This window comes from Ascidiella aspersa, chromosome 6 (assembly GCF_963924565.1).
Source record: "Ascidiella aspersa chromosome 6, kaAscAspe10.2, whole genome shotgun sequence".
Lineage (NCBI taxonomy): Eukaryota > Metazoa > Chordata > Ascidiacea > Phlebobranchia > Ascidiidae > Ascidiella > Ascidiella aspersa.
Genome location: NC_139452.1, coordinates 29773716 through 29798281, shown reverse-complemented (window position 1 = coordinate 29798281; position 24566 = coordinate 29773716). Strand labels below are relative to the sequence as shown.

Sequence of the window (24566 nt, the reverse complement as noted above, 5' to 3'; positions counted from 1 at the left end):
GTTTAACATGAAACTAACAAAAACATTAACTCTTGATTTTTGCTCAACCATGTCTTAAAACCTGTAATAATTTAGTTTTTAAACCACACCGATAGAATGATACCTCCGACGACTGCCATAGTAACATTAGTATGACGTATTATAGTATGACGTGGTGTCCGAAAAAACGGCTTCGATTAGGTATTATTTGACATGCATGACCCAAAAAGTGACACACAGTGATCTCGTTCTGTGAAATGGTATAACTAATAAATGGAAAACACATGATGTGTAATCGCCTTTATTATTAAATCTCATTTTATTTTCCTTCATGGTCCAGCTAACTACGGCCGTCTTGCGCGCGTTGTTATTCTGTAATTATATTTTGTGTATTCTTTTTCGCCACATGGCATTTAAGCATTACTTATTATTAAACAAACACGAAATATTGCTGTTTTATTTTTGTGTTGATTTTTCATGTTAATTCTGGTCCTTGAATTGTTGCTACTATTAAACATTTTACGTAGCGAATGATTTATTTCAACTTAAAAGGGGCGATTATCTTGATGAAAAATGTAAGTTTTTTATCCCTGCCAGGAATACGTCTTCTGATTTTTCACCGAGTAAGCATATGTGATCGCTTCACCTTTTAGTTAGGTACCTTCCACCTTAAACTAATATTTGTAACATGTATTTAGAAAGTATTTTTACAACCCGAATTGTTTGTCATGGCCCTAAATAAAATGTACAAACTCTATACGTTGAGCTTATACACGACAGTAATGTACCCATTATATACGCTGTAATCGTGTTCATTGTTTCGTTATATTTGTTTTGCTTTACTATATGCAGTTTAAAATAAAAATTTGCATTTGCTTTATAAATGACTTAGTTATGCAGATTTAGACAAACATTGTATCTTTTTCCTGGAAATCTAGGAAAAAATGAGCGTCAGTATAACTTTGTGAACTAAAAAAAAAAACGCTATGATTTGCCATTTTCAGTTAAGTTTAACTGTAAATGCCGCTATTTCAAACTAAATTCAAATATTTTTTATGTGTGCATAGGAATGTTTTCCAACCATGTTTAAACTTGGTAAGACCTATGGCATCCATATAAGTGGATTACTGAATGCCCACTCTTTTTATTTACGTTAATGGGTGCAATACAGGCTGTAGAGTCGCAACAGGAATAAGGACACAACAAAATTGGCAAATTTAACCGGAGTCGGAATCAGGACTCGACGAAGTGGGCAAATTTGGTCAATGCCGGACTTGGGTTGTTTTTACCCGACTCCACAGCTAGATGAAAAACAATACAATGGATGCTCTTAAAACGCATACCATGGCCTATTGCCAGTTAACAATACTCCCGCGATGTACGTGAATATATAAAAACCCTCTTTCAATATATTAAAGAATTCAAAGAACGGGTTAAACCATTGCCTGATTTTTGACAATTTATCAGCTTCCAATGCCACATGTCATACAAAGAAACAAAAAGATCATGATTTGGTTAAACGATATCAAGGCTATCAAAGCATATACCCGATGCATAGTATGTTTTTCTGATACCCATATCAGACATATTTGGTAAAAAGTACGGTCGCACAATCCCATAACTTGTGTTGAACTAAGGTAAAATAGACGAATAGTTAAAGCTGAAACGGCCGAAAAGTTGATTCTAGCATCTTAAAATAATGGCTATAGGTTGTAATTGGATGTACAATACATGTCAAGGTCCATACTGAAGTATAGATAGCATTTCAAACGTATCGAAAAAATCTTAATATAATGGACGAAGGTTGTTGTTAGATGCAGAATGAAAATAAAAGCCCATGGTAACATTCTAAACGTTTCGAACAAATCTTAAGATAATAGCTGGAGGTTGTAGTTGGACGTAAAATGAATATCAAAGCCCATACAGAAGTAGGTAGCATTTTGTAAACGTTTCGAATCATTCTTAAGATAATAGCTGGAGGTTATAGTTAGATGTAGAATAAATAGCAAAGCCGGTAAGATACTTTTAACGTTTTAAATTCTTCGAAACATGCTTCTGTATGAGGTTTCATATTTACCGGATGTCCAACTTAAACATGGCTGAGTTTTTAAGTTAACGAAGAAATGTTCGAATAGATAAATGCAGTGCGCCAATCATTCAACTAACATGCTAAAAATAATAAAATGTTACGTAATAGTCGTGCCACTGAATAGGCTGTAACAAATAAAATAAAAAATAACTATTACCCTACGCTTTGATTACTCGTCTTAGTTAAATGTTCAGCCTTAATAAATATAAAATAAAATGAAAGACTTGGGCGGTTATCTGGATGGTAAGTATTTATTGCAGCACACGAGCCTACACGGAAATGCCAGCGGTTTAGCAAAATAACCTGCAATAAACTCTTGCAGTGTAAGCTTGTGGAGGGAATTTAAAGCAAACGCTGTAGCTGCCATTATGTCTTGCAGAAATTTGGGAAGCTTTGAGAATATGATATGTATTGACATGTTTCTGATATTTATCGGTAAGTTTTGTAACAGTAAGCAAAGATTTTTTATATTATATTGTGGAATTAAAGGAAATCAAGACCCCGAACTTGATTTTGTGTTTAATGCGGCGTCTTTGAACTTCTTGGATAAATATTACATAAGTTTCTATTATTGCGCTATTCCTTTAAATATATATTTGGATATTAAAACAATGCTAACAGGTGTATAAACTGTTGCTACCAGGCATACAATAAATTGAAAAGCTATGATTATTGTATTTTACTCCAATGTTTTTAATACCAAGTGTCAACAACCTTGATGACAACGTCCTGTGTAAGTCAAAGGGAGTAAAACAAATGTGAAATATGTCTGTATACTTAAAGTAAGATGGCGTTTCTTTATAGATATGGTATTTTTTATTTAGACAGTGGAACGGCTCAATGCGGAGGCAGGTTCAAGACGAAATATGGATCTGTTTTCTATTCGCGACATATTAACAGAAGAAGAAGAGATCGTGAAAGATGCGAGTGGAGGTTCAACGACAATGATAGAAGCGATGTTGCATTCGTTTTAGAAATGACGGTGTCAAGTGACTTAAATGGAGATGAAGTGCAAGTACCAGACGGTAAGTAAGAGTTAACATCTTTTACATTAAAACAGAAATCAAACTAAATAAAAAGCTGCATACTTTTGATTTTCGAAGCTTCTAATTGATATGTTGTTCACTAATATATTTTTTTGTTGTAACAGGTAGGCGGGGATTGTATCCCTGTAATCGTTGTCGAGATAGCTTTGACCCATTCACAGCTGTCAATTTGATACCCTGCTCGAATGATAAACTCATACAGTGTATAAATCATTCCCGGTCTTCATTAAGCAAACTACATTTTCGGGCAAGCTTTAATCATTTATTTGGGGCAATTGGTTCACGTTTTTGTTGTAAACAGGTTCCTTAGCAACAGCCTCGGTTCAAGGATCTATTTGGTCTGCGGAGGCGTCCTGGTGTGGCGTTTACGTCAAGAAGAATACTAACTTAAACGAGACGACTTGTAAGTCCAACATCACCTATCTGACAAGCACGTGCAACCAAACTTCAAAACACAGTCAGTTCTGGCCACCAAAAATAAAGACCTATTTTGATTCGAACCAAATGCGTGTAACCTACGCTTTCATCGAATGTTTGGACAACGAAAAGATATTTCCCCCAACTACAGCTGCTCTAACAACTACAACTACTATGGCTCTACAAACTACCAAGCCAGGTTCAACTATTATAGCTGAAACATTTCCAACTATTACAAGCAAAACAACCATTACGACAGGCGCAAGTAAGGATTGAAATATTTTTTTTTAATTTTAGGATATTTGTTTCAGTATACACACTATTATTCCCATAAAACGATTGCACTTCTCTTAAAAAAACATATTAAATCCCCACGAAGCGATATTCAATTGTGGGTAGTGTCGAATCGAACATTATTTTTTTACACATGCATTTTTAGTGTGTTTTTGTGGCGATTTAGAGTTGTAGGAGAGTTTATGATTAGTAGATTGCTATTTTCTGAAGGCAAGTGTTGTGAGACAAACAAACAAGCAATAAAACTTACGCCCTTTGACAATAACAACTGATTTGGCCACTTTGAAAAGCAAAAATTTTGGAATAGAAAAAACGACTGTTTTAACAGCAGGTTATACAAATTGATAAGAAATTCCACGAATAAATGCCATTATCGTTGGTCAATGCGACCTCGCCTGGGCTATATCATAGAATACACACAATGTGTAGAACGAGAGTTACATTTGCAAAAGAAAAATAAAGTAAATCTCGTCCGTGGGTTTATATTGCTAACATTATTTAGGTGGGTCAAGTAGTATTAATATTATATATGTTCTGCCATATTTATCTCTACCTTGCAATTTCAATTTTGCAACAAAAATGTTTCTACTGTATAAAATGTGGCCGAAATTTTTGTTTTGCAGTCTGCAACTCAGGAACCAAACAAGCTTCTGTGAACCAAAACAACGGAGCGACTGCAGCTGCTGTTATTATGGCTCTACTCTTTATTGCATCTGCTTCCGCGTTGGCTGCCGTTATGCTTAGACAAAAGTAAGTATAGGTGGGATGTGTCTGTCTGGCTGCATTTTGACACCAGAACAAACTATGATGTTACTGCTTATTCAAGCCGCTGTACAGCTTAGAACATTGGTTCTAACCTTTTTTTTCCCGCGCCTCGTTTTTTATTTAAAAAAACTTAAAACATGTAGTGTCATGCCCAAAGTATATTTACCCTATTTGGATTTATTTCTTACATTAGATTTTCATTTTAGCGAAACTTGGAATATAATGTAGGTCACAAAAGCAGAATAGTCTAGCAAAGCTAGCAATTCAACAGATACTATTAAAATATCTGTAAAGATAAATGCATCGCCGGGAACGCCATCGTCACTATAAATTATTAAAATAAAATCTAACAAAAGAATAGGCTTAGACGCTTAGTTCAGGTGTAATCAAGTACGATATATTTAATGGCCGCTAATATTTGGAGATTTTTCATCACAAATAGCGTTTAGCTCATGTATTACAGAGCTTACCATTTACATTGGCGAACCCTATACCATGATGTGTCCAAATCGTGTCTTAGAAAATAACCTACTGTAACAAAAGGCATATATATAAATATGTAAGGTTATGGCCTGTAATATTTGGGTTTTTTTTGTTACAAATAGCGTTTAGTCCGTAAATACCATGGGTTTATCTTTTACATCGTCAAAACCTACCAGGATAGGTTCAAACCTTGTCTTAGATTTAGAAAATAACCCACTGTATCAAAATGCATATATATATATATATATTTAAGTTTATGGCCCATGAAAACAACAACAGACGAACCAAGCAACCCTCCACCACCCAACCCTAGAATGAACGCAGCCAATCAACCCAATGACGTTTACTCGATGGCCAACCTAAACGAAGCGGAGCCCTACTCACTGGCAGAAGCCAATCAAGAGCCCTACTCAGTGGCAGAAGCCAATCAAGAGCCCTACTCACTAGCAGATGCCAACCGAGCCTCGTTTGATAACAATGGTTATATCACGCCCAATAACGTTCGTGGGATGGTTGATAATGAACTGTACAGGGCAGATGGTAATGATGAAGGCAACGTTTATTCTAATGTGTAAAACTATATGGAGCATACATAAAATAATATATGTTTTAGCTCTATTTTGAAATGAAAGACATCCAATATAGTAACCCCCGGATATATAGCCTAAAAATAATTTTAGCTGTATTTTTATTTAAGGACAATGGGAGAAACCCTTTCTTGCTTATTGTTTTATTATTTATATTTTTTAACTAAAATCTTTCCTTGGCAGATGGTTACAATGAAAGCAACGTTAATTCTAAGATGAAAAACTATATGGAGCATTATATAAAAATAATATATAATTTAGCTCTATTTTTATTTGAGGAAAGATATTAGCAAAATTCTTTATTATGTAATTATACCTGGACATATGGTAGAAATCAAAGCAACGTTTTATCTAATATAGTAATCCCCCGATATATCACCCAAAAATAGTTTTAGCTCTTTTTTTTTATTTGGGGACAATAGGAGAATCCCTTTCTGGCTTATTGTAACTAAAATCTTTATTATATAACTATACCTGGCCAGATGGTAGCAACCGTTATTCCAAAGTGTTAAACTGTATGGAGGATAGGGTAATCCTCAGATGTTTCACCCAAAATATATCTTCAGATTTATTTTTATTTAACGACAAATAGAAGATTTTAACTCAATTCTTTGTAATATATCTGTACCTAGGCTATAATGGTAGCAATGTTAGCAACTTTATTCTAATATAGTAATCCCCGGATATATCTAATAACTTAACTAATACTCCAGCTTACGGAACCTCGGTAAATGACAACGGTAAAATTACCTCTAATAACGCAAGTAATACTCCAGCTTATGGAACCTCTGTTAACGACAACGGTAAAATTACCCCTAATAGCGCAACTAATGTGTCAGCTTACGAAACCTCTGTTAACGACAACGGTTACATTACTCCTGATAACTTAACTAATACTCCAGCTTACGGAACCTCGGTAAAGGACAACGGTTACATTACTCCTAATAACGCAACTAATGTGTCAACTTACGGAACCTCGGTAAAGGATAACGGTTACATTACTCCTAATAACGCAACTAATGTGTCAGCTTACGGAACCTCGGTAAAGGACAACGGTTACATTACTCCTAATAACGCAACTAATGTGTCAGCTTACGGAACCTCGGTGAAAGACAACGGTTACACTACTCCTAATAACGCAACTAATGCTCCAGCTGAGACAGCTTTGGCAGAGGACAAGAGTCACATTACCGATCATGACAACATTTACGAAGCTATATAAACGTCAAAATATTGTTTTAAACGATCAACGTACTGTCGTTTAAAATAAGTTTAACATGAAACTAACAAAAACATTAACTCTTGATTTTTGCTCAACCATGTCTTAAAACCTGTAATAATTTAGTTTTTAAACCACACCGATAGAATGATACCTCCGACGACTGCCATAGTAACATTAGTATGACGTATTATAGTATGACGTGGTGTCCGAAAAAACGGCTTCGATTAGGTATTATTTGACATGCATGACCCAAAAAGTGACACACAGTGATCTCGTTCTGTGAAATGGTATAACTAATAAATGGAAAACACATGATGTGTAATCGCCTTTATTATTAAATCTCATTTTATTTTCCTTCATGGTCCAGCTAACTACGGCCGTCTTGCGCGCGTTGTTATTCTGTAATTATATTTTGTGTATTCTTTTTCGCCACATGGCATTTAAGCATTACTTATTATTAAACAAACACGAAATATTGCTGTTTTATTTTTGTGTTGATTTTTCATGTTAATTCTGGTCCTTGAATTGTTGCTACTATTAAACATTTTACGTAGCGAATGATTTATTTCAACTTAAAAGGGGCGATTATCTTGATGAAAAATGTAAGTTTTTTATCCCTGCCAGGAATACGTCTTCTGATTTTTCACCGAGTAAGCATATGTGATCGCTTCACCTTTTAGTTAGGTACCTTCCACCTTAAACTAATATTTGTAACATGTATTTAGAAAGTATTTTTACAACCCGAATTGTTTGTCATGGCCCTAAATAAAATGTACAAACTCTATACGTTGAGCTTATACACGACAGTAATGTACCCATTATATACGCTGTAATCGTGTTCATTGTTTCGTTATATTTGTTTTGCTTTACTATATGCAGTTTAAAATAAAAATTTGCATTTGCTTTATAAATGACTTAGTTATGCAGATTTAGACAAACATTGTATCTTTTTCCTGGAAATCTAGGAAAAAATGAGCGTCAGTATAACTTTGTGAACTAAAAAAAAAAACGCTATGATTTGCCATTTTCAGTTAAGTTTAACTGTAAATGCCGCTATTTCAAACTAAATTCAAATATTTTTTATGTGTGCATAGGAATGTTTTCCAACCATGTTTAAACTTGGTAAGACCTATGGCATCCATATAAGTGGATTACTGAATGCCCACTCTTTTTATTTACGTTAATGGGTGCAATACAGGCTGTAGAGTCGCAACAGGAATAAGGACACAACAAAATTGGCAAATTTAACCGGAGTCGGAATCAGGACTCGACGAAGTGGGCAAATTTGGTCAATGCCGGACTTGGGTTGTTTTTACCCGACTCCACAGCTAGATAAAAAACAATACAATGGATGCTCTTAAAACGCATACCATGGCCTATTGCCAGTTAACAATACTCCCGCGATGTACGTGAATATATAAAAACCCTCTTTCAATATATTAAAGAATTCAAAGAACGGGTTAAACCATTGCCTGATTTTTGACAATTTATCAGCTTCCAATGCCACATGTCATACAAAGAAACAAAAAGATCATGATTTGGTTAAACGATATCAAGGCTATCAAAGCATATACCCGATGCATAGTATGTTTTTCTGATACCCATATCAGACATATTTGGTAAAAAGTACGGTCGCACAATCCCATAACTTGTGTTGAACTAAGGTAAAATAGACGAATAGTTAAAGCTGAAACGGCCGAAAAGTTGATTCTAGCATCTTAAAATAATGGCTATAGGTTGTAATTGGATGTACAATACATGTCAAGGTCCATACTGAAGTATAGATAGCATTTCAAACGTATCGAAAAAATCTTAATATAATGGACGAAGGTTGTTGTTAGATGCAGAATGAAAATAAAAGCCCATGGTAACATTCTAAACGTTTCGAACAAATCTTAAGATAATAGCTGGAGGTTGTAGTTGGACGTAAAATGAATATCAAAGCCCATACAGAAGTAGGTAGCATTTTGTAAACGTTTCGAATCATTCTTAAGATAATAGCTGGAGGTTATAGTTAGATGTAGAATAAATAGCAAAGCCGGTAAGATACTTTTAACGTTTTAAATTCTTCGAAACATGCTTCTGTATGAGGTTTCATATTTACCGGATGTCCAACTTAAACATGGCTGAGTTTTTAAGTTAACGAAGAAATGTTCGAATAGATAAATGCAGTGCGCCAATCATTCAACTAACATGCTAAAAATAATAAAATGTTACGTAATAGTCGTGCCACTGAATAGGCTGTAACAAATAAAATAAAAAATAACTATTACCCTACGCTTTGATTACTCGTCTTAGTTAAATGTTCAGCCTTAATAAATATAAAATAAAATGAAAGACTTGGGCGGTTATCTGGATGGTAAGTATTTATTGCAGCACACGAGCCTACACGGAAATGCCAGCGGTTTAGCAAAATAACCTGCAATAAACTCTTGCAGTGTAAGCTTGTGGAGGGAATTTAAAGCAAACGCTGTAGCTGCCATTATGTCTTGCAGAAATTTGGGAAGCTTTGAGAATATGATATGTATTGTCATGTTTCTGATATTTATCGGTAAGTTTTGTAACAGTAAGCAAAGATTTTTTATATTATATTGTGGAATTAAAGGAAATCAAGACCCCGAACTTGATTTTGTGTTTAATGCGGCGTCTTTGAACTTCTTGGATAAATATTACATAAGTTTCTATTATTGCGCTATTCCTTTAAATATATATTTGGATATTAAAACAATGCTAACAGGTGTATAAACTGTTGCTACCAGGCATACAATAAATTGAAAAGCTATGATTATTGTATTTTACTCCAATGTTTTTAATACCAAGTGTCAACAACCTTGATGACAACGTCCTGTGTAAGTCAAAGGGAGTAAAACAAATGTGAAATATGTCTGTATACTTAAAGTAAGATGGCGTTTCTTTATAGATATGGTATTTTTTATTTAGACAGTGGAACGGCTCAATGCGGAGGCAGGTTCAAGACGAAATATGGATCTGTTTTCTATTCGCGACATATTAACAGAAGAAGAAGAGATCGTGAAAGATGCGAGTGGAGGTTCAACGACAATGATAGAAGCGATGTTGCATTCGTTTTAGAAATGACGGTGTCAAGTGACTTAAATGGAGATGAAGTGCAAGTACCAGACGGTAAGTAAGAGTTAACATCTTTTACATTAAAACAGAAATCAAACTAAATAAAAAGCTGCATACTTTTGATTTTCGAAGCTTCTAATTGATATGTTGTTCACTAATATATTTTTTTGTTGTAACAGGTAGGCGGGGATTGTATCCCTGTAATCGTTGTCGAGATAGCTTTGACCCATTCACAGCTGTCAATTTGATACCCTGCTCGAATGATAAACTCATACAGTGTATAAATCATTCCCGGTCTTCATTAAGCAAACTACATTTTCGGGCAAGCTTTAATCATTTATTTGGGGCAATTGGTTCACGTTTTTGTTGTAAACAGGTTCCTTAGCAACAGCCTCGGTTCAAGGATCTATTTGGTCTGCGGAGGCGTCCTGGTGTGGCGTTTACGTCAAGAAGAATACTAACTTAAACGAGACGACTTGTAAGTCCAACATCACCTATCTGACAAGCACGTGCAACCAAACTTCAAAACACAGTCAGTTCTGGCCACCAAAAATAAAGACCTATTTTGATTCGAACCAAATGCGTGTAACCTACGCTTTCATCGAATGTTTGGACAACGAAAAGATATTTCCCCCAACTACAGCTGCTCTAACAACTACAACTACTATGGCTCTACAAACTACCAAGCCAGGTTCAACTATTATAGCTGAAACATTTCCAACTATTACAAGCAAAACAACCATTACGACAGGCGCAAGTAAGGATTGAAATATTTTTTTTTAATTTTAGGATATTTGTTTCAGTATACACACTATTATTCCCATAAAACGATTGCACTTCTCTTAAAAAAACATATTAAATCCCCACGAAGCGATATTCAATTGTGGGTAGTGTCGAATCGAACATTATTTTTTTACACATGCATTTTTAGTGTGTTTTTGTGGCGATTTAGAGTTGTAGGAGAGTTTATGATTAGTAGATTGCTATTTTCTGAAGGCAAGTGTTGTGAGACAAACAAACAAGCAATAAAACTTACGCCCTTTGACAATAACAACTGATTTGGCCACTTTGAAAAGCAAAAATTTTGGAATAGAAAAAACGACTGTTTTAACAGCAGGTTATACAAATTGATAAGAAATTCCACGAATAAATGCCATTATCGTTGGTCAATGCGACCTCGCCTGGGCTATATCATAGAATACACACAATGTGTAGAACGAGAGTTACATTTGCAAAAGAAAAATAAAGTAAATCTCGTCCGTGGGTTTATATTGCTAACATTATTTAGGTGGGTCAAGTAGTATTAATATTATATATGTTCTGCCATATTTATCTCTACCTTGCAATTTCAATTTTGCAACAAAAATGTTTCTACTGTATAAAATGTGGCCGAACTTTTTGTTTTGCAGTCTGCAACTCAGGAACCAAACAAGCTTCTGTGAACCAAAACAACGGAGCGACTGCAGCTGCTGTTATTATGGCTCTACTATTTATTGCATCTACTTCCGCGTTGGCTGCCGTTATGCTTAGACAAAAGTAAGTATAGGTGGGATGTGTCTGTCTGGCTGCATTTTGACACCAGAACAAACTATGATGTCACTGCTTATTCAAGCCGCTGTACAGCTTAGAACATTGGTTCTAACCTTTTTGTTTCCGCGCCTCGTTTTTAATTTAAAAAAACTTAAAACATGTAGTGTCATGCCCAAAGTATATTTACCCTATTTGGATTTATTTCTTACATTAGATTTTCATTTTAGCGAAACTTGGAATATAATGTAGGTAACAAAAGCAGAATAGTCTAGCAAAGCTAGCAATTCAACAGATACTATTAAAATATCTGTAAAGATAAATGCATCGCCGGGAACGCCACCGTCACTATAAATTATTAAACTAAAATCTAACAAAAGAATAGGCTTTGACACTTGGTTCAGGTGTAATCAAGTACGATATATTTAATGGCCGCTAATATTTGGAGATTTTTTTATCACAAATAGCGTTTAGCTCATGTATTACAGAGCTTACCATTTACATTGGCGAACCCTATACCATGATGTGTCCAAATCGTGTCTTAGAAAATAACCTACTGTAACAAAAGGCATATATATAAATATGTAAGGTTATGGCCTGTAATATTTGGTTTTTTTTTGTTACAAATAGCGTTTAGTCCGTAAATACCATGGGTTTATCTTTTACATCGTCAAAACCTACCAGGATAGGTTCAAACCTTGTCTTAGATTTAGAAAATAACCCACTGTACCAAAATGCATATATATATATATATATTTAAGTTTATGGCCCATGAAAACAACAGCAGACGAACCAAGCAACCCTCCACCGCCCAACCCTAGAATGAACGCAGCCAATCAACCCAATGACGTTTACTCGATGGCCAACCTAAACGAAGCGGAGCCCTACTCACTGGCAGAAGCCAATCAAGAGCCCTACTCACTAGCAGATGCCAATCAAGAGCCCTACTCACTAGCAGATGCCAACCGAGCCTCATTTGATAACAATGGTTATATCACGCCCAATAACGTTCGTGGGATGGTTGATAATGAACTGTACAGGGCAGATGGTAATGATGAAGGCAACGTTTATTCTAATGTGTAAAACTATATGGAGCATACATAAAATAATATATGTTTTAGCTCTATTTTGAAATGAAAGATATCCAATATAGTAACCCCCGGATATATAGCCTAAAAATAGTTTTAGCTGTATTTTTATTTAAGGACAATGGGAGAAACCCTTTCTTGCTTATTGTTTTATTATTTATATTTTTTAACTAAAATCTTTCCTTGGCAGATGGTTACAATGAAAGCAACGTTAATTCTAAGATGTAAAACTATATGGAGCATTATATAAAAATAATATATAATTTAGCTCTATTTTTATTTGAGGAAAGATATTAGCAAAATTCTTTATTATGTATTTATACCTGGACATATGGTAGAAATCAAAGCAACGTTTTATCTAATATAGTAATCCCCCGATATATCACCCAAAAATAGTTTTAGCTCTTTTTTTTTATTTGGGGACAATAGGAGAATCCCTTTCTTGCTTATTGTAACTAAAATCTTTATTATATAACTATACCTGGCCAGATGGTAGCAATAAAAGCTTTATTCCAAAGTGTTAAACTGTATGGAGGATATAATGGTAGCAATGTTAGCAACTTTATTCTAATATAGTAATCCCCGGATATATCACCTAAAATATATTTCTAGCTCTATTTTTATTTGAAGAGAACAGGATATACCCTTTCTTGCTCATGATTTATTTTTTTAATGAAAAAAAACATTTATTCTAATTTGTAAAACTATATGTGGAGAATATAGTAACCCCCAGATATATCACCTCAAACTAATTTTAGTTCCATTTTATTTAGGCACAAATATAGGATATTAACTAAAATCTTTATTATATGACTATACCTGGGCAGAAGGTAGCAATAAAAGCAACGTTTATCCTAACTAAAAGGGCAGGAGTTACACCTGGGAGATCCCACTTAGTATATCCTATATTTTTCATAGATGTAAGAAATTATTTTGGTAAAGATATTTTTTTTAACAAATATTATATTTTTTATTTTGTTTACTTTGTATTAAAATGTAAATGATTCAGGTGTGCCCTGATAAAAATATAAATTGCATCGTGTTAAAACAGCACTTTTTTTAGCTGGTGCGCCATAAAAGATTGCCAGGTGCGCTCCAAAACATGACATTAAACACTTATCGTTTGCATAGAAAGAAACAAAAACGATACGGCTAGAAGTCTTGTTTCCGTCTCTAAAAGCGTTCAACTTTTCTAGCTATTACATTACGAGAAAATTTATTTTGTGTTGCGGCTTTGGTCTAACAGTCTTTGCAGTTTAAAAACGACATGAAAGATAAAAAAAAATAATTTTAAGGCAATATTAATCATCGCACATTCTCCTCTTAAAATTTAAGTAACATTTATTGTGTTCTACGTCATGTTTCTGATAACACATTTCAACTTATTGAATTTTTCGCTTGGTTCATTTCTACGAAAAAGTGCATGCTTGTATGAATATAGCATATTTGTCATCGTTCTTTTTATCCAGTATGTGTCCTTATATAGTTGATGACGCGAGTTCGACTTTCACGAGAGTTTATGTTTTCTGGTATTACCTTGCTCGTTCTTGCCTAAAGACCGATTTAATGCCGGTAATTCTGGGTCTTTGCTGTGAATAATAGCCTACACACCGCGTGAAAATTCTCTAAACAGCGGTAGACCAGCGAACAATGTACACTAACTATAACCATGACATGTAAAAGAGACGACACCATAGCAATATTGCAATGTATCGACATCTCTTATTGAAGTTATACTTCTTGCTTTTTTACGAATTACTTAGTGCTTCGTTGCCACATAATTCGACTTTGCATACGCGATTTAAACGGAGCAATGACAGTGGTGTGCTAATTCCCTATACGCCTTGAATTCAATAGGCAATTGTGACGTCATACAGTCGGGTTTGACGTGCAACAAAACTAGTAATGCGTCCTGTTTATGAAAGACGTGTTATATGGATATCTATTTGATTGGAATACTCAAATTCTTCTGATTTATATGATAACTTTTTGGAGTAAAATGGTTTGACGTTTTAGTTTGATGTAGTGGAAATATTAAATTCCATATAGAAACAGGTAACATTTTCTTTAAAGATTTTGTATATCTTTATTCATTTTCAACATATATAATAACGTGCATACAGTTTTGACATTAAATTTTGACAATATATGTAGAACAAATCGTTTTATATGTGTGTGTGATGTTTTGGTCAGAAATATAGTCTCCCAACAAAATAAAGGTGTAGAAAATATAGCTAGAAAAATATCCTTTTCCTGGGGAAATTAAGCAGACTTGAAAGTTAATTCTTCTTGAATTCCTAAGGCAATAAAAGAAATAAACAGAACTCCTTATGCAAATAAGTTTACCAAAAATGACTCACACAAAACCTTGTTGTTGGCGTAGTACACATTCCAAGTGGATGGAACACTATTACTTGTCTTTACACTTTTGTTCTAACGGCTATAGCAGTAATACACAGCTTTTAATGTCCGTTATCAAACGATAAAGAATACAATACACTGAGAAAAAAAATAATCTTTGTCAGTCAGGCAGTTGCTAAATACATCTGACGAACGTCTTGCGTGTTAAACATATTTCTTACATGTTGGCTTCCTTATGTATTTAATTAAGTTGCAAGTTATTCAAATATTCTATTTCAAACGAACAGCGAGAGACTAAACACTAAGCATAGCGAAGTGAAACGCTAATTAAACGCGAAAGCACAAAAGATCAATTACTACTTCCCGTATACGACGCCTAGTTGCTTTGAAATTTCAATGCTGAGAAAAAGGGAAAATACCCTTAGGGGATTACCCTTTCAACAAAGTACACCTTGTTGCCATTTTGTAAGATTACTATTTATAGTTGGAAACAACATTTTTGAATGCTCCTTGTTTATAGAATTTGGAGCTCTACATTTATTTCTAACGGTTGCCACTGGTTTGCCTGTATAAGTTCTAAATTATTGAGTTGTTTTCGTAAATTTACGTATTAATTTGTGGCTTTCCCTAAGACGTAGTACCCTAATTTGCGTTTAAATTGCATTGATCGTCGGATGATGAGACAAAATAAAACTTGAAACTTAAAAAACAAGTCAACACGAAACCAAGAATTCCTTGCTAGTCACTAAAAGGCTACGATTCAAGTGTTTTTTGGTAAACAACAAAACATTTTGATTACAAAAACCTGATTTGATTTTTAAAGTATAGAGGAGCACGACTGCCATGTGTCGTGCCCTGTTAAATATTAACTAAACCTTTCAAATGTGTTAACAGAACTGCAGCACAACTACGTGAACAAAACGTCGAAAATACAATACTGAAACCTTAGTTATTTAAATGCAGTTTAAAATGTTGGCAAACTGAACAATGTTTGTAATTTAGTACACCAAAATCCATTGCAGACTCACCGAACATGTTTGTAATTTGTAATTTAAAAAATAAATACTGTATTTCAAGCTAACAGTGAACACTTAGCATAGCGAAGTGAAACGCTAATCAAACGCCTAAGCACAAGAGATCAATTACTACTTCCCGTATACGACGCCTAGTTGCTTTGAATGAAGAGAAAAAGGGAAAATACCCTCAAGGGATTACCCTTTTAACCACGTGAACTTTGTTGTCAGTTTGTGCGGCTATTTGCAGAGCTTTTCCTAACAACACTATCAAATCATTCTCGTTTGAAGCTCTACATTTAATTCTACCGACAATTCGCCTCATATCAAACCACTTTATAGTTTTATTTGTGTTCAATGCAAACTTAACTTTTAAATCATTGAGTTGTTTTAATATATTTGCGTAATAATTTGTGAAATATTTCCACATTTTGGCCACATTGCAAAGCCAAATGAAATATTTCTGGAATTTTATCAAATCGCCAATCCACGCGAATTGTCTAACGTTTACAAAAACATCAGTACTTTCAAAAATCAACGCGGGTGAATAAAAACAAAAAGTAAAATAGTATGGCCAGGCTCTTTGTATAACCACTAGTGGTTTAAAGCTGTTGCTTTTCCTAATACGTTGAAGTTATTAACTTCCTTAATTTGCGTTTGAACTGCATTGATCGTCGGATGAGGAGACAAAATAAAACTTGAAACTTAAAGAACAAGTCAACACGAAATCATGAATTGCTTGCTGGACACTGAAAGGCTCCGGTCCAGCTGTGTTCTTGGTAAATTCCCGAGCATTGTTATTACATAAACAAGATATTGATTTTTAATGTATGGAGAAGCACGGCAGCCATGTGTTGTGCCCTGTTAAATGTTAACTAAACCGTTCAATTGTGCTACTAGAACGTGAGCAAAACGCCGAAAATACAATACTGAAACCTACATCTCAAATGAGACATTTTAAAAATCGTAAGCTCTAACCTGTTGAAGTTGCATTGCTTTGGAGATCTTCTTCGTACGACATTTTACTTGAAAGGCTGTGAATAAAAAATAAGATTTAGGGCAAAGGCTAACTAAATAATTGCACGTAATTTTCACCTAGTTACTGCAAACTAAATTTTATTGGCTCGGTATGTGTGCTATAAGTCTCTAGTTTCAACGACTAAGTGTAATGAGTTCGTAAAATGCCACTTAATGTAACCACATATCATTAGAATAATCACCCGTTAAATTTGTTCTCGTGAGACAACTTTTACATGAAAATATTATTTAGTTAAATACATTACCGCTTAGAAATCAATAGCAAGTGTAGCATGGCGAAGCGGTTGTGGAACAACGGTCTATACCAGGGATTCTTAAACTTTAATTTTTTTTTGCTTTGCGTGGACCAAAGTAGACAAGAAATTTAAGAGATGACGTCATAAATTGTTTATAAACCTGTTAATTTCAGTCCAAAAAATGTGAACGTGAAATGGAGTCTAAATACAGTCAGTGCCAAACCGTATTAGTCTTAATTAAACTGGTTTCTTTACAAAATTAATTACTTTTTAAATATACACCAACATTTCAATTAGGGCTTAATCGACCCCTAAATCTAGTTTACGTACCCCCAAAGAGTCCATGGACCCCAGTTTAAGGACCCCTGGTCTAAACGTTTTAATAATGGCCATCACCTCGCTGGAGATGGTATAAGACGATAATAAACAACAACAACTTTAGTGTTCAAAAATACGTTCATTAAAGAACTATATATTAACTTTTTTTTATCCTACCTGTTTCAATCGGCTTCTTTTGAAATGTAGTTTCTGGATGAGTTTTCTAAACAAAAAATGCTAATTGAAATAATATTCCTAACAATATCTCAATACTAAGATAAAGTCATATCGAATAGCCTACCAATACCATTGTTTTAAGATATCAATACATATGTATGGTAAAGGTGGGATCATATGTTTCATATCGATGCAATGTGCGTGGTGAAGGTACACACGACTCAGTATGTATTTTATAAGATGTTTATACCAGAAGCTATTTGTGGATTTCAGGATATCTAAGCATCATTAAAGAAACACGGAACTGAATCTAAATAACGTGGTATGCATTTAAAGTAGGGCACTGTTAAATCTTCAGTTCGGTGTGCTGTCAAGCTTAACAGATTTGATTTCGAAGAAATGGCAGCAAAGTTTTGTTTCTGCTTTTTGGTGGCAACAGGTAAACCTTTAACAGATGTAATGTAACCCTGAAGACAAATAGTGTATGATGCAGTGTGGCAGTAATTAGGGTTGTAACAGTCCACAATATGAAGAAATAGCTTATGTTATACCGTCTTTTATTTACTAAATAACAGCCCAAATCGCCAAAAACATGGTTGTGGATGACAAAAGCATATAATCCACTGTGTAGAAATCTGAATGAAGCGCTATATTCATGATGACGACTGTCTTTCTCCGTAAACGCAAATTATAAAGATGGGCGCGGTCAGATACTAATGGTAATATTGAAAATATAAGCAATGTAACCATGGACAAGAGTCTAGAATAGGAAATTTTAAGGTTATTCATAAATTTATGTCTAGAACCGGGTTTCTAAAAAGTATAAAGTGTTCGATCCCTTTAAAAACTATCCTCGATTCCTCAGGTTTAATTTAAAACTATCCTCGACTAGGGCTTAACATTGTTAAAAATACATTTATTGTTCCCTGGTTCTGTGTAACTTAAAACAAAAAGTATGTACACCTTTAAACGCTTTATGTAATTAGGCATTTTTAGGGAAATTCAATGCAGTAGATTTATTCCAATATCAGATATTTTAGAATATAAGTATATGATCACAACGAATAACGTCATTAGCAGGGTTTTTTAAGGTTTGGTTTGGGTGACCGCTAAGTAGTTTTAAGAGACTGCATGTGTTTGATTTAAATACCAAAAAGTTGCAAGTTCAAAATTTGGGAAACCGCTGGAGAAATTTGGGGGACCGTCCCCCAAAACACCTTAAAAAAACACTGGTCATTACTCAAATAAGTACAACATATAAACTTGAAACGTTCAATGCTATTTTATGTGTGTTATTGGGCCAAAATCGCCTTTATTACGTCCAGTGGTTTACCTACTAAAGAAATTGTTTTCGAGGTGGAATCGCTGCGTTGGATCAAAAATTACGGCTGAAAATTATTATGTTTATTTTGTATTGGATCGGCACCAATACCACGCTAGTATTGGACTATTCCTGTTATTATCACTTGTCATCGGGTATCGGCTCTGATCTAGTATTATCGGACATATTACCCTCTTTTGATATTTATCCTCATTGAATAATTTTCTTGCTTGCAGGTTTTCTTTGGTGCGTTAACAGCCTTACATTGACGCAACGCTTTGGGACCGTATTTGGTTGGAGCCGAGTCACACCTCTCAATGTGAATTGGACATTTAATTGGACGAAGGCAAACCACGTGTTTTTCTTGGTGTTGTATCGCTTCACAAACACAACCGACTCCAACGGATATGCAAAACTTAACCCCATGACTAGTAAGAACGATCAAATATGGTAAATCTGCCAATGTAGCCCTTAATTTGGATCAGCACACATTGGCGGATTTTTACAATAGATTGTTTTTAGTTTTGTTTCCTTACATTCATTTAAATGGCTGAATAGTCAATTACAGATCGTCGAAGGTGTTTAAAACCAATCAAAGTAAATGTATTTTATTAAAATTACAATCATCATAAGGTTAACTGATGTCGGTAATAAGCTTTGTGAAGGCACTTCTTTATACTGAATATACAAACTGTTGATACCAGGCATAGTTATTAATGAAAAACAGCTCTGGTGATTGTAATTGTTAACCAAGGTTTAACTTACTGTTTCAGATGCTACAGAGGGGTCAATGCTAATCGACGACAATTACAAGTTCAGAAAGAATGATAAGATCTGTATGAACTTAAAACATTCAAGTTCTGTCTCCGCTTGCCAGGAAACAGCTTTAAACGTCTGCAACGAATCCGTTAAAACTATTTCCCGATGGCCGCCAGTGATATCCGTCGAACTTAACCGAAGCCAAGTGATTATGTCCTACGGATTCTTGCAATGTTCAAATCAAGGTCAGTTAAAATACCACCCCTTTGGTCTAGACCGGGTTTCTACCAAAATTTTTCATAAAGGGATAACTGTAAGGATTTGGCGATCGCTGGCCAATGGCCAGATATATAAAAATTCAACAACATATATAATTTTTTTTATATAAGCTTAGTTTACTTCTACTAATGTGCATGGAAGAAGGCAACTAGATATGTTTTGTTGGCAAACGTAAAGGTTTGAACTCACCGTAAGAGTTTTTAGGATGGGGTTATCACGCTTTAATAGGAACTTCAAAAAATTGTTTTCAGCAACACTCTTGCCTTAACAGTTTACTACAGAAAACATAATAACGAAAAATTAGACAAAATATTTGAAGCATTCACCTTAAAACACAAGTGACTAATGTGATCTGTGGCAAACTAATAAAACGGTTATCAAGTCTAGATTGATAATAACAATTCAGAAACAGGATGAGCAGTGCGGACAAAGGTGTTTTAAGCGTTGGCCAAAAAGTCTTGGCAAAAGACAAAACTAATGAACTAAGCATGTTTATATTTTCACTAATTTAGTCCTGGCCAATGAAAGCAGTACTCCGAAGAACAGCAATGCTACGGCGTGGCATATTTGGCAACCAACGTCCATAGCACTTGCGTGTTGTTTACTGGTCGCAATATGCCTGCTGCTTTGGGCAATATTAAAGTACAGGTAGGAAACGTATGTTGTATTGGTTACCATAAAGTGATTGACAGCTGTGTTGCACCATGTTTAAGAAGGAAGAGCATGCGTTTATACAAGTATATGATATTAAAACACCGGAAGCCTTTAATAGACTAATTAAGTGAATCAGTAGATTAATAAAGTATTTGTGTGCAAACAAGGGTAGCAAAATACATTCAAAAATGACAGAAATAGGCAAGATCACAGTTGTTGTACAATGTACACGCAAGTGTATGTAACTTGTTTTGGTTTGCATTATGGTTAAAAGATTCGTTAAGTATCGTGTTTTATTGTGCATTAGTTGCACTTTTTGAACGTTTAAGAATATCAGGCTATGCAAGATATGAAAAACATTGCGACATTTTTCAGTTATATCTAAATTTCATTTAGGCAGTTTTTCATTTACACGCTGTATTCCCTAATTTTTTCAGAATACTTTGGTTTTCCGGGTGCGCATCACTTAAACAACGATTTAAAGCACTTTGTTAGCCGGGTAAATAGCATCTCCTACACTAAATACTTAAAATTTTGTTGTTATTGCAGACAATAAACTCAAAGTTTAAAATTCCGAGTTAAGGAGCTGACGATGCCATTATTGGCAAAATATGTGTACATATATTCTCCAGACATATATAATGCTATTATAAGCGAAATATATATATTTTTTTCAAGAAATATATATTGCCAGTATATACGAAAAATATATTTTTTTTAAAATGGATAATTTTGGTTTACTTGGGTTTTAAACTTTAAGTTTTATTGGTGATATACGCGGAACAGTCGACAAGCAGAAACCGAATGCCAATGGTTTTAGATTAAAGGTACGCCTTCTTATATATATATTGTTATTACAGGAGCTTATTGCATAAAACAGCGTGTGCACAAGTCAAAGATAGCAACAGCATTGCTGATCAAGCAGGTACACCTGTATACTCGATGGCACAAGAAACACCCAGGCGCTTTGCTGATAAAGCAAACAAACACGAGGCTGCACTTGTAATCGACACCAATTCACAATCGCACGATGACGTAGAAGCGCCGACTTACGCCACCATTGAAGAGAGCTTTGTTGGTGATATTACAGAGGAAACAGTTTCGATGTGCACAGCCAGTGTTTCTGTGGCTAAAGAAGGTTCAGATGGGAAAATATTGCAAATGGAAAACGCAGAGAGTTCGGGTGAATGCGAAACAGTGACAAACGTGATTTACAACATGGATATTAACTGTGTGAATGCAACTGAAGATGATGTAACTTAAAATAGCCGTTATTGTATAACGACAGACCTTCCACTAGAACAAGTATGCATTATACTCATTATACTATTTTAAGTAAGGAGACATTCTTATATTCCCCGATAGAATAATTACCTGTATGTGGTCGAGAAAATGGTTTACATTGTTACCTAATATTTTATTGACCTAAATGTATTTAATATTTTTCATCATTACACTATAGGCAGGAGATTTTCATCGTACTTTTCCAATTTCTGATTATTGTCTAATTTTTTTAGATCATTACTGTATTTCTTTTAATTGAATCAAATACGAAAATGCCATAGACCAGCCACGAGCAAAACTTGTTTTGGAAAATATAGCGTTGAATTGTATATTTTACGAAAATCGAGATAAAAATAGTGTATGGAATAAAAAAAACAGTGAGTCAAACCTAACCCGAACCGAAACTATTAAATGGCTACGAACGTCACAGGAACTGAACCGGATTCCGAAAAAATCCTTGAACCACAACCGTACCTGAACTGGAAACGTCAAACAGTTCAACTCAAATTTATATTATACATGTAAGTAAGAAGGCTAGACATCAAGCAGATCAGTTCGATTAGACTGCATTTCCCTTTTTCAATAAACAGATAAATACAGAACAGTGTCGTCCGTTCAAAGCTTCCTAAATTTGTTGTGGGATATTGTCGCTGATTCTTTCCATTCTCTCGGCATTATGTTTATGCAAAATAAGAAAAGACATAGGAAAAATGAGGTAAGAAATAAAAAATTGCAATTAACTTTTGTATTCAAAATTAAAACCAACAGTAGGTAACAAGTAAAAACTAATCCCAATTGACCTATATATGACTATATAGTAGCCTTGGGCCAGTATTAAATAAAATAATACAGCCCAAATATGTTTTACAAAGACATCAAACTAGTATTATATTGTTTAAATTAACTTAACGACTATAATGATGTATTGTATTGTATATCACTCCAAAAAATTCCCCCAAAATCAAGTTTGGCAACCAATGATTTTGATTGCATGACCATTGTATTTAAGAGTTTTAAACCATTTTACAGAATACATCACTCCCATACTAGGTTTATGTCATTATAATACTTGAAAAATAATTTGTGTCATAGAGACCTCGAAGACATCGCTCATCCGCTGATGTCACGGGTTCAACCGAAGATATCGTTGAGTTAGCGGAAGAAGAGGAACCCTACATTACTTTCGACAAACATCCAGGAAAGTCACGAGGGCAGGACACTCAGACTTCAGCAGTAATTACGAAAGCTACGAAAATAGTCGAGATATTTCTTTTCAAACAGCGAGGAGAAACGAGACAACATACGGCGGGCCTAAACGATGCGTGAAAAAAGCCGTCACCAAAGCCCAAACCTGCGCACAACATCTGTCCATAGCGAAGTGCAGGTGCCGGAACATAACGAGACAACATTTTACGACGCACAAAACTTAGGGTTTTTAAACTTTTAGAGGCTGGCAGGAAAAATGAATAAGGCAATTATGATTTTAAATTATATGTCTCACGGCGCGTAAAACGCCTTTTTGTTTTACATTCTAAAATATATTCTATTTTTTGCTGTTGTACCCGACCGAGAAAATACTTTGTTTAATGACTTTTTTATACTTGCTGATGTTTGAACTTGCATTTATATTCATTTCAGATATGCGTATGTTGCTTTAACGTTATATTCATTTTTTCACCTACACTCGTTGTAACTGCAAACAGTCTTAAATTTGCATATTATACTAAATGAAGCCATACGTTTCTAGTTATAATCTATCATTAAAAAAAATTATTTGCCTCAATAGTTTTTCCACTAAAGTCCTCCAAAAAATGTCCAATTCTTGGTCCAAGCGGATTTTAAGGGACTAGTAATTTAAACTTACAAGTTACAACTATAATATTATCCTACGCCACTCCAGTTTGTCAGCCAAAAATTTCTTTCCAACTTCCGTATGTTCGACATTTTTTTGCCAAAAACACAATGTTTGCTCACCAAATGCGGGGCCCGTAGCAGCTGCCACATCTGCCACTATGTTAATCCGGCCCTGCTTGTACAAAGTGTATGTAACTTGTTTTTGTGTGTATTAGGGTTAAACGATTTGCCAAGTATCGCATTTTGTTGTGTATTAGTGGCACTTTTGACACGTTGAAGGATATTAGGCTATTAAAGGTATAAAAACAATGCGACATTTTTCAGTTAGGGTTCAAAGGAGACTATTTTTGAAAGTAATTCCGGCAGTTCTTTATTATTGGCATGCTGTATTCCCTAAATATTTCAAATTACTTTGTTTTCCGTGAGCGTTTCTCTAATTGTGATTAAACAACGATTAAAAGTACTTTGTTAGCCGGGTAAATAGTATCTCCTAAACTAAATACTTAACATTTTGTTGTTATTACAGACAATAAACTCAAAGTTTAAAATTCCGAGTTAAGGAGCTGACGATGCCATTATTGGCAAAATATGTATACATATATTCTCCATACATATATAATGCTATTATTAGCGAAATATATATATATATTTTTTTTTTTAAGAAATATTTATTGCCAGTATATACGAA

At 34.5% G+C, this 24566-nt stretch overlaps 1 protein-coding gene and 1 long non-coding RNA gene across 2 annotated transcripts; both read left to right on the top strand.

Annotated features, from left to right (window-relative positions):
* The first annotated feature begins 9213 nt into the window (after nucleotides 1-9213).
* LOC146141188 (uncharacterized) lies at nucleotides 9214-12579 on the top strand. Its single transcript, XM_083392841.1, has 5 exons — nucleotides 9214-9241; nucleotides 9823-10023; nucleotides 10346-10726; nucleotides 11379-11505; nucleotides 12258-12579. The coding sequence occupies exons 1-5, from the start codon at nucleotides 9214-9216 to the stop codon at nucleotides 12577-12579; spliced, it is 1059 nt and encodes a 352-aa protein (XP_083248967.1).
* Nucleotides 12580-21836: 9257 nt separating this feature from the next.
* LOC146141187 (uncharacterized) lies at nucleotides 21837-24420 on the top strand. Its single transcript, XR_014501323.1, has 2 exons — nucleotides 21837-22739; nucleotides 23117-24420. It is a non-coding gene; the product is annotated as an uncharacterized LOC146141187 (long non-coding RNA).
* The last annotated feature ends 146 nt before the right edge of the window (nucleotides 24421-24566 follow it).

Excerpts from the sequence above, each read along its gene's own strand:
- LOC146141188 (XM_083392841.1), top strand. The coding sequence starts at position 9,214 with ATGAAAGACTTGGGCGGTTATCTGGATG. Across the intron at positions 10,024-10,345 it reads TGAAGTGCAAGTACCAGACG|GTTCCTTAGCAACAGCCTCG; the intron begins GTAAGTAAGAGT and ends TGTTGTAAACAG. Across the intron at positions 10,727-11,378 it reads AACCATTACGACAGGCGCAA|TCTGCAACTCAGGAACCAAA; the intron begins GTAAGGATTGAA and ends TTTGTTTTGCAG.